Source organism: Hylaeus volcanicus, chromosome 8, assembly GCF_026283585.1.
Source record: "Hylaeus volcanicus isolate JK05 chromosome 8, UHH_iyHylVolc1.0_haploid, whole genome shotgun sequence".
NCBI classification, from domain to species: domain Eukaryota; kingdom Metazoa; phylum Arthropoda; class Insecta; order Hymenoptera; family Colletidae; genus Hylaeus; species Hylaeus volcanicus.
In genome coordinates, this window is record NC_071983.1 from 7,270,236 (window position 1) to 7,280,544 (window position 10,309).

The 10,309-nt window shown below is 35.6% G+C and overlaps 2 protein-coding genes across 3 annotated transcripts; one reads left to right on the forward strand and one right to left on the reverse strand.

Annotated features, from left to right (window-relative positions):
- Positions 1 to 3,050: 3,050 nt before the first annotated feature.
- LOC128881264 (ran-binding protein 3) lies at positions 3,051 to 6,449 on the reverse strand. Of its 2 annotated transcripts, none has more exons than XM_054132152.1 (4): positions 6,398 to 6,449; positions 6,084 to 6,176; positions 5,737 to 5,817; positions 3,051 to 5,660 (listed from the first exon to the last, which is right to left on the reverse strand). In XM_054132152.1, exons 1-4 carry the CDS (start codon positions 6,411 to 6,413, stop codon positions 4,657 to 4,659), a joined length of 1,194 nt encoding a protein of 397 aa, XP_053988127.1. In that variant the 5' UTR covers positions 6,414 to 6,449; the 3' UTR covers positions 3,051 to 4,656. The 2 variants fall into 2 exon arrangements, with proteins under 2 accessions (XP_053988127.1, XP_053988128.1); XM_054132153.1 differs by lacking the exon at positions 6,398 to 6,449 and adding an exon at positions 6,270 to 6,288.
- Positions 6,450 to 8,290: 1,841 nt separating this feature from the next.
- On the forward strand, positions 8,291 to 10,228 carry LOC128881266 (acyl-CoA-binding protein-like). The gene is made up of 3 exons (XM_054132158.1): positions 8,291 to 8,451; positions 8,869 to 8,983; positions 9,396 to 10,228. Exons 1-3 carry the CDS (start codon positions 8,437 to 8,439, stop codon positions 9,533 to 9,535), a joined length of 270 nt encoding a protein of 89 aa, XP_053988133.1. The 5' UTR covers positions 8,291 to 8,436; the 3' UTR covers positions 9,536 to 10,228.
- The last annotated feature ends 81 nt before the right edge of the window (positions 10,229 to 10,309 follow it).

Genomic DNA, 10,309 nt, shown 5'->3' on the forward strand with positions numbered 1-10,309 from the left:
AAAATAGAAAAGCGTGACAGCGTAACGCGACGGGGGAGTCCGCGCTTTCGCGCGAATGGAAAAATTCGTGCGACGGGAGGTCCGATGATGCGTCGTTACAACCGTTGCATTCTTCGATTCCCGATACACCGTGCCCGCGATGAGAGAAATATAAACGTAACACAAAAAGGGGTCAGGAACTGATGTTCGTGTAAATGTTGGGGGAGGGGGGGTGTGCGCCGAGTGGAAACTCGCATTAATCCGTGGCTCGCAACTCCGGCTACTGTGTACTCCGGGGTTTTTTCTTCTTCTTCTTCTTCTTTTTTTTTTTATTCTTTTTTTATTCTTGTACCTCCCCCGAGTTTTCCACGTCGCTCTTTCGCTATCCGCTTTTCGCTTCATTTCTCTCTCGAACACGCTGCAACATATCGCGATATTCACCGCTGTGGCACACGGCCAACCAAACGAGCCTGTACGTTTCCTCGCGGTGGGCACTGATATCGCGGGAAATATCTGTATCTCTGCGAGCGATAACTTACTGATGGCTCCGATACCGTACCCTCGTTCCTTGGACTCGTTTCCCGTCGCCTTTTCCTCCTCGACCCGTCCGGAAATCTGTACGTAGATCGTACAGGGAAAAAAGGAAATATTATTTATTGTGGAAAGAAGAAATTAAAATGGAGGAGTGTCAGCTGAATTTAAAGGCTGTTTACTTACTTTCGGTTTGCCACAAAATTGTCTCGATCCATTTGAGGGTAAAGGTACGACTACATATGATTAATAAACACCGGTACGATAAATTGTAGAAGAAACAACAGTTCTGATGCATGGTATTCTGGATAATGTTACGTTTGAATCGATGTTTTGGTTTATCGTATTCGTAGGTCATTAGTTGCCAGCAATGGCGGTATAAACGTAATTTTTAATTAAAAAGTAAATGTAATAAAAATTGCATTATTTTACCAGTCCACTCGCCATCTAGCGGTGAAGAGGCCGAACTAATTTTCGGAGTGTGGTCAGCGCCTCTATCGGGAAAACGCCCAAGTTTGTCCTCGAATAGTTCGTATCTTCCCTGCTAGATGGCGCAATTTACAGTATTTTTTTACCGACCGATAAAAAGTGTGACCGATACCTGGTAAATGGTTACTTTACTCATTTACAGACTCAGCTGTGGGTTATCACCTGAACTTTGGCGGAAACTTCTTTATCGAAAGATAATGCCTCTTTCAAGAGAGAATCTCTTTTACCGTCTTTTGTTCCGTTTGTCTTTTTGAATTGCTGTTTGATTTTGTTAATTAATAAATTGCCTTCTGGTCGAACGATACGTGTAATCATTAAAACTTGAAAATAAAACCACTTATATTCTGAACATATTTTTATTATAATCTGAAGTGCTATAACCCTTTAATTAGTGGCACCATTTAGCAGCAATCGCGGAAACTATTTTCGCTACAAACTTGGGCGTTTTCCCACCGATGGCGCCACCGATACATTTATATCCCCATCTAGTAGCAACAGTATGAACTACTTTCACTATAAACTTGGGCGTTTTCTCACCGATGGCGCCACTAAGTTTAAAACTGTAGCAGAACTGCACACACGCGGTGAGAAAGAAGCTGCTCTTCTTTTTTTAATTCTTTTTTATATTTCTTATATTCACTTATGTAGATGTTTACTCTCTGACTGCTATTTTGCTTCTAAGGAGCGTCTCTTACAAAAAGCTTCGCAGGAACGCGGTCTTACATAAGGCTTACCAACTACCATATCCAAAAATTACACTAGTGAGTAAAAGCGATCACGGACATAGGAATATAGGGACCGAGCACTGTTGGCAAGAACGTGGTGCAGTACGAAGCCAAGGGGAGAGACCTTTGAGTATATTTTAATTTGCTTCGTCTTTTATTTTTATCGTACTCGTAATAAATACGCAGCGTACCTATCTTCTCTTCTTTCGAATAACGATACATCCCATTAAATATCAGCAAATTCTTTGCGAAATAATTCTCAAATAATTCTGCACATTTTGTAATAGAAGTAAACACTAACTCAGACATAACACAGACCATAATATTGAGCATGAAATGTAAACATTTCAATAAGAAATATGGGTAAGTACAGTAATTCAAGCAGGTACAATAATCTTATGTTCTTGACCTTGAATGGGTCGCAAAGCTTGAGAAAATTAATAAATAAAGGACTGTAACTGCGCAACTATGTTGTAATTATAGTTATACGCGTTATAGTAATATACGCTAAGTAATGGTAACAATATTGTAACGATAAAGTTGTTTGTATTTCTGACAATTCTACATATGCAATAGACTGCTGATAATATGCCACCTTGTCTAGAAACAAACCAATTGCCACATTTTCTAAAGAAATATTCCACCTACAAAAGTAAAAGAAAAAGAACACTTTAAAGATATCACGTCTGTGTTGTCTATTTTTGGAATAGGTTACTAATCGAAAAGACAAACGTTATACTTTGGGAGGCTTTATATTTGCAAAGAACTCAAACTGTAGTGTAACTATTTTTTTCTTTTTAAAACCATGATTTATTTTGTTTTGGTATGTACATCATCAATACATCATTAATACATCTTTAACTTTTAACTAATTTTATATACCATAGACATATATCGTTATTCTGATTTTGTTACCAAAAATAAAAAGTATTTCAAAATTAATTATACGTTTTTCATTTAAAAGCCCATCTAACCATAAAAGAATACAAATATTTTTTAAACATATTACGAGATGAAAGGTGTTTGGTGACCAAAAACGTTTGGGAAATGCCAAGTTGGAAAGTTTATGGAATAAACCAAATATATATTTAGGATGAGAGAAATATCGTGTATTTAAGATAACCTTATCGGAAAATAGTCATCCTTCGATTACATTAAGCAACATAATTGGATGACCGCTTCCTTTAGTGTTGTAACCAGTATTAACATTAAATAAAAATTGTATGGAATTTGTTTCATCTCCATACTTCCTTAATACTTTCTATTTATCTACAATTATGTCACAGGCTCAGCCAAACTATAAGTGTGTAAAAAAGAAACCCAATGTAAACTAAAAAGAAAATTATTATTAAGAACCAACGTAAGAGCCAGCCAACAGCTGTACATATTGTTAGGACGTCGATATTCTATCACTCATGCATCCAAATGAATCCAAAGGCTGAAATGAGAACACAGACTACTGCGTACATTTTTATGCAAACGTTTGTATTTTTCAGTAATTAACGATGTGTATAGTGAATTTTGTATTGTGACCTTATCTTGGATAGCATTAAGTAATAATATCCTTCTTCTTTACTGCGCGTCACATTAAACGATTGTGACTCGACCCCCTCCAGTTGTTGGTTTTCGCAATCGGAGGAGCTTCGAATGATGAATATTGCTAAGCAAAATGAGAGAGAGAGAGAGAGAGAGAGAGAGAGAGAGAGAGAGAGAGAAGCTGCCTCGAACACAGCCTGCAACTTCACCGACGCACGAGACACGACGAGAAAACAGACTGAGGGTCTTCCTGGCGCTATTTACAAACTAAAGTACAAGTACAAATAGTTACAAGGCTCGATAGTACGATAACGCTTTCTTTTGTGCTTGCGAGAATCTTGAATAACGTGTTGCAACACGTACAGTGAAGACGTTCCCTCGTTAAGGGGGAAGCCATCTTGGACGCGTGAAATTTATAGCTATATTCGACAATTGTTTTTTCGAAAACTATTGACTTAATATACGATAAATTGAAAACATTTCTTGCTACAGACATTGTTGTGGTAAAAACAACTTTATCAACTATTCACCATTCTTGGAAAAATTGATATTTTAAAAAATTCATATATACTTCCACAGTATATATCATGTAGAAAATGAAAATATATAATTATTCGAAAAAGACTTGCCTACATTAAGTGAACTGTTTCAAAAAAGAAATTGTTGAATTATCAATGATTTTAACGCGTCCAAGGTGGCTTCCCCCTCTTAAGTGCAACGCGTGCATCGAGCTGTTCTTTCGCTCACGGCAGAAGTTCGCGTTAAATAATGGAAAGTAATAAGACCGTTGTTTAAAAGTATCGTTGTTCGTCTAGTCGACGAGGAATTGAAATCTAAAATGATACGCGAGTATCGTTACGATAAAAATTAATGTAATCTCCGCGGAGACCTATTCCCACAAACTAAAACGCTACTCCTCTGTATCATGGTATCTTTTCCCAGTTTTTCGTTTACAATACTTCCATGATCCTTTTGTGTCGTCTATAACATACTATTATCAAAATTTGCTACCTAGTATTTCCGTGACTCATGCACATGAACGCGTTCTTTAAAAACATTGGCTCGAATTTCGTGTAAAAGAAAAGTATCGATTAGGAATGATTACAAAAGGGCCTCGTAACGCGAAATCAGAATAATCCAATATCTGCGTGAGCAGGGAGGGACAGCTACGACTTCATTTGTTGTTGTTGTTGTTGTTGTTGTTGTCTGCCTGCAAACACCAGTGCCACGGGATCCAGATCTAAAACTTCCAAGGGAAGGCACAAATTATAGCCGTTCTATTGCGCACGTGTACTAGATAGGGCCCGATACTCGAAAAGTTCTTCCACTCTTCTCACATGTTAGCGATTTCTGGGTAACAAAGGGCAAACGTCTCACAGCGATGATTGAACGATTGTCAGTGATCAGTTGCCAATTTCTTCGGTTGGCGTTCTTGCGCGCGTTTGATTCGCTGCTGCAACAGTTTGTGCAACTGTTCGATTTCTTTAGGTGCAGCTTGAACGATGAAGATTCTTATGTCTCCGTGAACGTCCATAGCTGTTAATCTTAATGATTTGGGTGCGGCTCGTTCCGCGGTCATACCTGGCCAGACTTTTGTGTTTAATATTAATCTTTGGGTGCCCGCGGTGCGGCCTACCAATCGGGACTCCTCGTCGCGATCGTTCAGTCGTAATGTTCCTCTTCCTCTCTCTTGCCAACCGCCACTGGCTTTATCGAATGCAAATAGTTTGCAATTTATTTGAACAACATTCGTTTCTCCCTCTTCACCCGTCAACGGCGTCACTTGATTGTACTTCCTTTTATTCGCGCGATTCGCCTCCTCTAGTTCTTGCGCCGCTTGCGTTAACGTCAGACCTGGCCGAGCTGTAGTGCGACACACTGCAGGGGCATTCGAGAAGAGAAGTTCGGAAGAACCATTTTCGCTGGCAGCTTCCTCCTTTCTTTCTTCACCCTCTGTATTCTCGGTGCTTTCCGCATCGTTTCCAACCATAACTCGTTCCTTTAAGTTCTGGCCAAAGACGAAACTCGGTTCCGAAGCACAAGGTGTCACTGTATTATTTACACTATTACTTTCGCTATCCTTTGTACTCGCACCTAGCGGTAGGAAGGTAGGCTTCGGTTCCTCTGCTGGTGTCTCTTCGCTGTTACTTTCTTTTACTTTGCTCTTATTATTTTGGTTCACAGATTCATTCTTCTCTTCTGAAACGATGTCAGTGACTTTTGTAAAGGGATTTTGGAATTTTGCTGGTTGCAGAACTGTTTTATTAACAAGTTGACTATTTGCCATTGCGCCCAATTGAGATGGCCTCAATATCGATGGCTTTGTTTTGTTAGGTAAGGAATCTGAAAAGTCATTGCTCCCGAATGGATTTCCAAACTTTGCAGCAGCTAATACAGGATCTAAGGACAAAAAGTATAAATTATTATTTTAATGATTGTAAAAAATACTTCCAATGACAAAAGAATATTAACTTACAATGTGTTTTATTGGGGAGTTTGTTAGAACTTGACGAAGACTCCTGAGCGTCGTTTTCCATAGAAGAACTTTCCATCTTTTCTGAAACAATAAAATATATGTTCATGTTTTTGGAATGATTACTAGATGAAAGCTGATCTCACCGATAATGTTCCAAACTTTAACAGTGGTTAATTACATATTATAACCTATATGGAACGCGATCTATGTACTGCCTAAATCAACGACGAACGTTTAAACTGCACTTCTATCTTAATATGTATATCGAATACAAGTAAAAAACACTGTACAAAAAAGTGTACAAGAAGCAAAGTGATCTGTAAGAAAAAGCAAGAGAGTATATTTACCGCTCGTAGAATTTTTAGACAAGTCTTCTGACGGATCTTGCGGCGGATCTACCTTTAAAATATACGACGGCCTGTTCGTCTCTTCTTTGCTCTCTAGATGAAACACGAAACAAACAATTAGAACGATTGTCAAACAATGTTACTTCGTCGATCTGTCGAACACTCGCGAGAGCAAATGTTACAGACAAATGGTTCGATCTTGTACGTGAACATTACGACGATAACTCTGCTAATCTTCGAGCATTATTAATTTACACGATTGCCCACGGTTTATCAAAAATTTACTCGCGCGAGTAAAGAATCACAAAACGCACCCTTGCAGTCCGCCATTTTTTACGTGGAAATGATTACGCGGACTGGTGTCGCCATCTACCTGTATTGTGTGGAAATAAAAAGAAAAAATGGCGGTGTTACACGTTCTGCGCCAGGGGTTCCCAACTTAATCCATGATCAATCAATTTATTCGTCAATAAATTATTACGTAGTAATGACACTACAATCATACACTGTATATTGTATTTGGACATGAACCAAATATGTTTGTATCTTAGAAGTCTGATGTTGAGATCAGAGATGGGTAACATATTATTCGTATAACAGATAACGAATAAAATCAACGTATAATGATTTAATCAAGATGGTTATTTCATTGTATTATTTTCTATATTGTACTTGGGCATAATCTTGTAGTATTCGAATAAGCGTGACTTGTTCAAAGTTTTTATTTGAGAAGTCTGATGTTGAGATCAGAAATAAGTAACATTTTATTTGTGTAATAGATAACTAACAAAGTCAACGTATAACGATTTCATCAAGATGGTTATTTCATTGAATAAAAATATTATTTTACAAGTATTATTTTATCATTTAATTATCATTTTAGAGTTCCATTTAATCAGTAACGAATAAAATGTTATTTATCTTTTATTTCTTGGTTAAGATTTTTATCTCAGCAAGAATTTTACCTAACCTTATTTGAAATTCAAATTTTGTGAAACTCACGTTATACAGATTCGATATCAGTTTAGCTCGTGTTTACATTAGCGAGACCTTATGGGGTAATCGATTGAAGTCTACGATTTGATGAAGCAATAGATGTTACTTTTTTTTATGATCCATTAGATGAGCAAACCATTAGACGCAATAAAAAAACGCAAGAAAACACAGCGATTCAAATCGCCAAAACCCTAACCAAAACTAAAAAATTTTCGGATTTATAATTTACTTAGGCTGCAAATTTCGATAAATGGCAGATTCGATGTGGTCAACTTATTTTTCAATGTATGGTATCTAAATATAAGTTTAGTATAACTAATTCTTATTTTACAGACGAAGACACTATAGAAGACTTCTATAGAGGAATAACGTTATTATAGAAGAGTACTCTTCTACAAAATTTCAATGTCAATAATTTTAAATTACAACTTTAATTTTTTTGATTTTTTGCCAGGACTCCTGTTTTTTCTTAAGGGGTTACACTACTTTTTTGTATTGCTTAAAGTACTCTCTATATATGTATACGAAAATGATATGCCGTTAATTAGAAATCGAGGCGTGTGTCAGCGTAACAGAAACTTTAAACGCGTTTTTTTAAAATCGCTGGGCACTCTAGCCTCGCCAATTTTCAATCAATTGAGTTGAATCTCTTTTTATGTAATCATCGTATGTTTTTCTTGTGAAATACGTAGGGATTTTTTTATTATATATTATTATTTGTATTTCTTATCCAACTTTAAGTACCGCAATTTTAAGCATTTGTATGTTTTACTTTGGAACGATGTCATTTTATTAAAAGTGTATATTTTTAAAAACGGTTATGTATTTCACTACATTTTGGACTAAGCAAAGGAATTAATTTTGTTCCGCTGTTCTAGCTTGAACCTGGTTTGAGCATTTTTGTAAAAATGAGAAAAATAAAGAATGATTTTCTAGTTGAATACTTATACAATACATTAATGTACTTCAATGTAAATAAAATCTTGTTATCGTTCGATAAAAATTTTTGAAAAAGCTTGGAAAATTCGGATGAGCAATGTGGTGCAACCCCTTAATGAGAATACTCCATTTCGTACCTAATTGTAAGATTATTATCTCATGTCACGATCAATAGCTGACTTCGAAAACTCAGTGACTGTTATCATACAATTGCAACACGCGATAACCATGGATTCTTGGCTTACAATGTGTTAATGCTCATCGTCATGTTGCGCCAAGGGCAGGAGTGGGAGGGACTTGAATGACTCTGTATTTTCGATGTCGTTCTGTAGATTCGTGAACGGCACTTCATAACCAACTTGGAATAAGGAGTTGACTTTTTCTGAATTTTTGTACAAGTTTCATTTGCCACGACATAATGTCTTTAGACGAAGTGAGTATATTTTAATATCGAATGTGTTTCTCGATTCAGCATTTCCCATATTTCGTGGTTATGCTCAATAATTTCTTCAGCTTCTTATACCATGGTATACTCGGTTAAATACATATTGTGATTGTCTACCAATCGAGGTAAACCGAGACTTTAAAAGTATAACCAATAAAAAAAATAACAAAATCAAACGAATAAGTAAATATCAATTACTGCATTTTAATTATCTTTTTAATATCAACCGCGAGGGAAAAAAGTGAACGTTAAGTGGTTAAATAAATGCTAAGCTAGTTTGAAATCACATTAGCAAATTAATTCTTAAAAAAGATATAGGTCTATGATCCCAGGAAAGTTTGCATATCGTGCTTCTTAATGTAGAATATAAGCTTTGCTTCTTCTAATAATCTTTGTTTTTTTCAGAGATTTAACAAAGCTGTAGAAGAAGTTAAGGAGCTAAGTTCCCAACCTTCAGACAACGATATGCTTGAATTATATTCATTATTCAAGCAAGCAACTGTTGGAGACTGTAATACATGTATGTAAAACAAGTTTTTTTTTTTAAGACATAAATAAAAAAAACTGCATAATTTATATCGTTGCACTATCAAATTTATAGATATCAATGTAAAGCGCTATTGTATTGTTGGAAAGAGATTTTATTGTTTGCTGTATTATTATCTTAGGTGCAAGATATAAAATATGTTAAAACTCATACGTGGACTTTGGCATTTGGATTGTCTTCAAAATGAAAGAAAATAAAGTGATCTTTAAACCTTAATTTGTAATGCTAATTGCATGATGAATGCTAACAGTCATGCAGAAACTTAATTAAACAACTGAATAACCAAAGAAATATATTTTGTAATAAAGTAACAGTTTTGTGTATATTTAAGATCATTATCTTTAACATTTTGTGATTTTAACGATCATTTTATACATTTTTCTAGCGAGGCCAGGTATGTTAGACTTTAAAGGGAAAGCCAAGTGGGATGCTTGGGATCGTAAGAAGGGCTTGAGTCAAGATAGCGCAAAAGAGCAATACATTCAGAAGGTGGAAGAATTAATAGCCATGATTGGCAAGAAGTAATTCTTGTTGCTATAAGATTTTTCATGTAAACATTTTTTGCACATCAATTATTTACATATGAATACTGTACCAGATCGTACAATTTTCTTGTTCTTACCAATGTGGGTGTAAAATAGTGAAACAAAACATACTCTTTACCTTTATATACATTACAGTGCAATATTTGTAAAAACAGTCAAATACTTTCTAATGAATTGTATTTTTAAGTACATTCCTCCAGTGAATAATGCTTCCAGAGGGGCAATGCATACGGCCCTGTTTGTCAAGAAGTTTGAAACATTTTTATACCACAACAAATATATACGAAGTCGCCAATACTCGGAGAAAATAATCATGTGGCTTATCTAATTTAAGAATTTATATTTCGTTAGCTAAATGTATTTTTGCTATCACGGTAGACACGCTATTTATAACTTCGTTCCTATTTACTTAAAAGCCGTGGATTGTACTGATTCACTCACCACTACATTATTGTTACATACACGAGATAAGGATTTTTTTTTATACTTCAGTACAGCACATAATAGAAATATTGAACAGAAAAATGATCATTTTTTTCTTGAGAAACTTTTATACCTTTAGATATTTTGTATTTAGTATATATCAGGCGAATCCAATGTGTGGGTTTGCAATTTATTCAAGCTGTTGTAATAAAAGAAAATAAAACTACTTTATATACAACGATACAAGGAATACTCGTATGCTGAAATTGATCCCACGACCCGGTTTTCCATCTTGAAAGAGAACAATGGTAAATAATGGTTTGGAATCGAC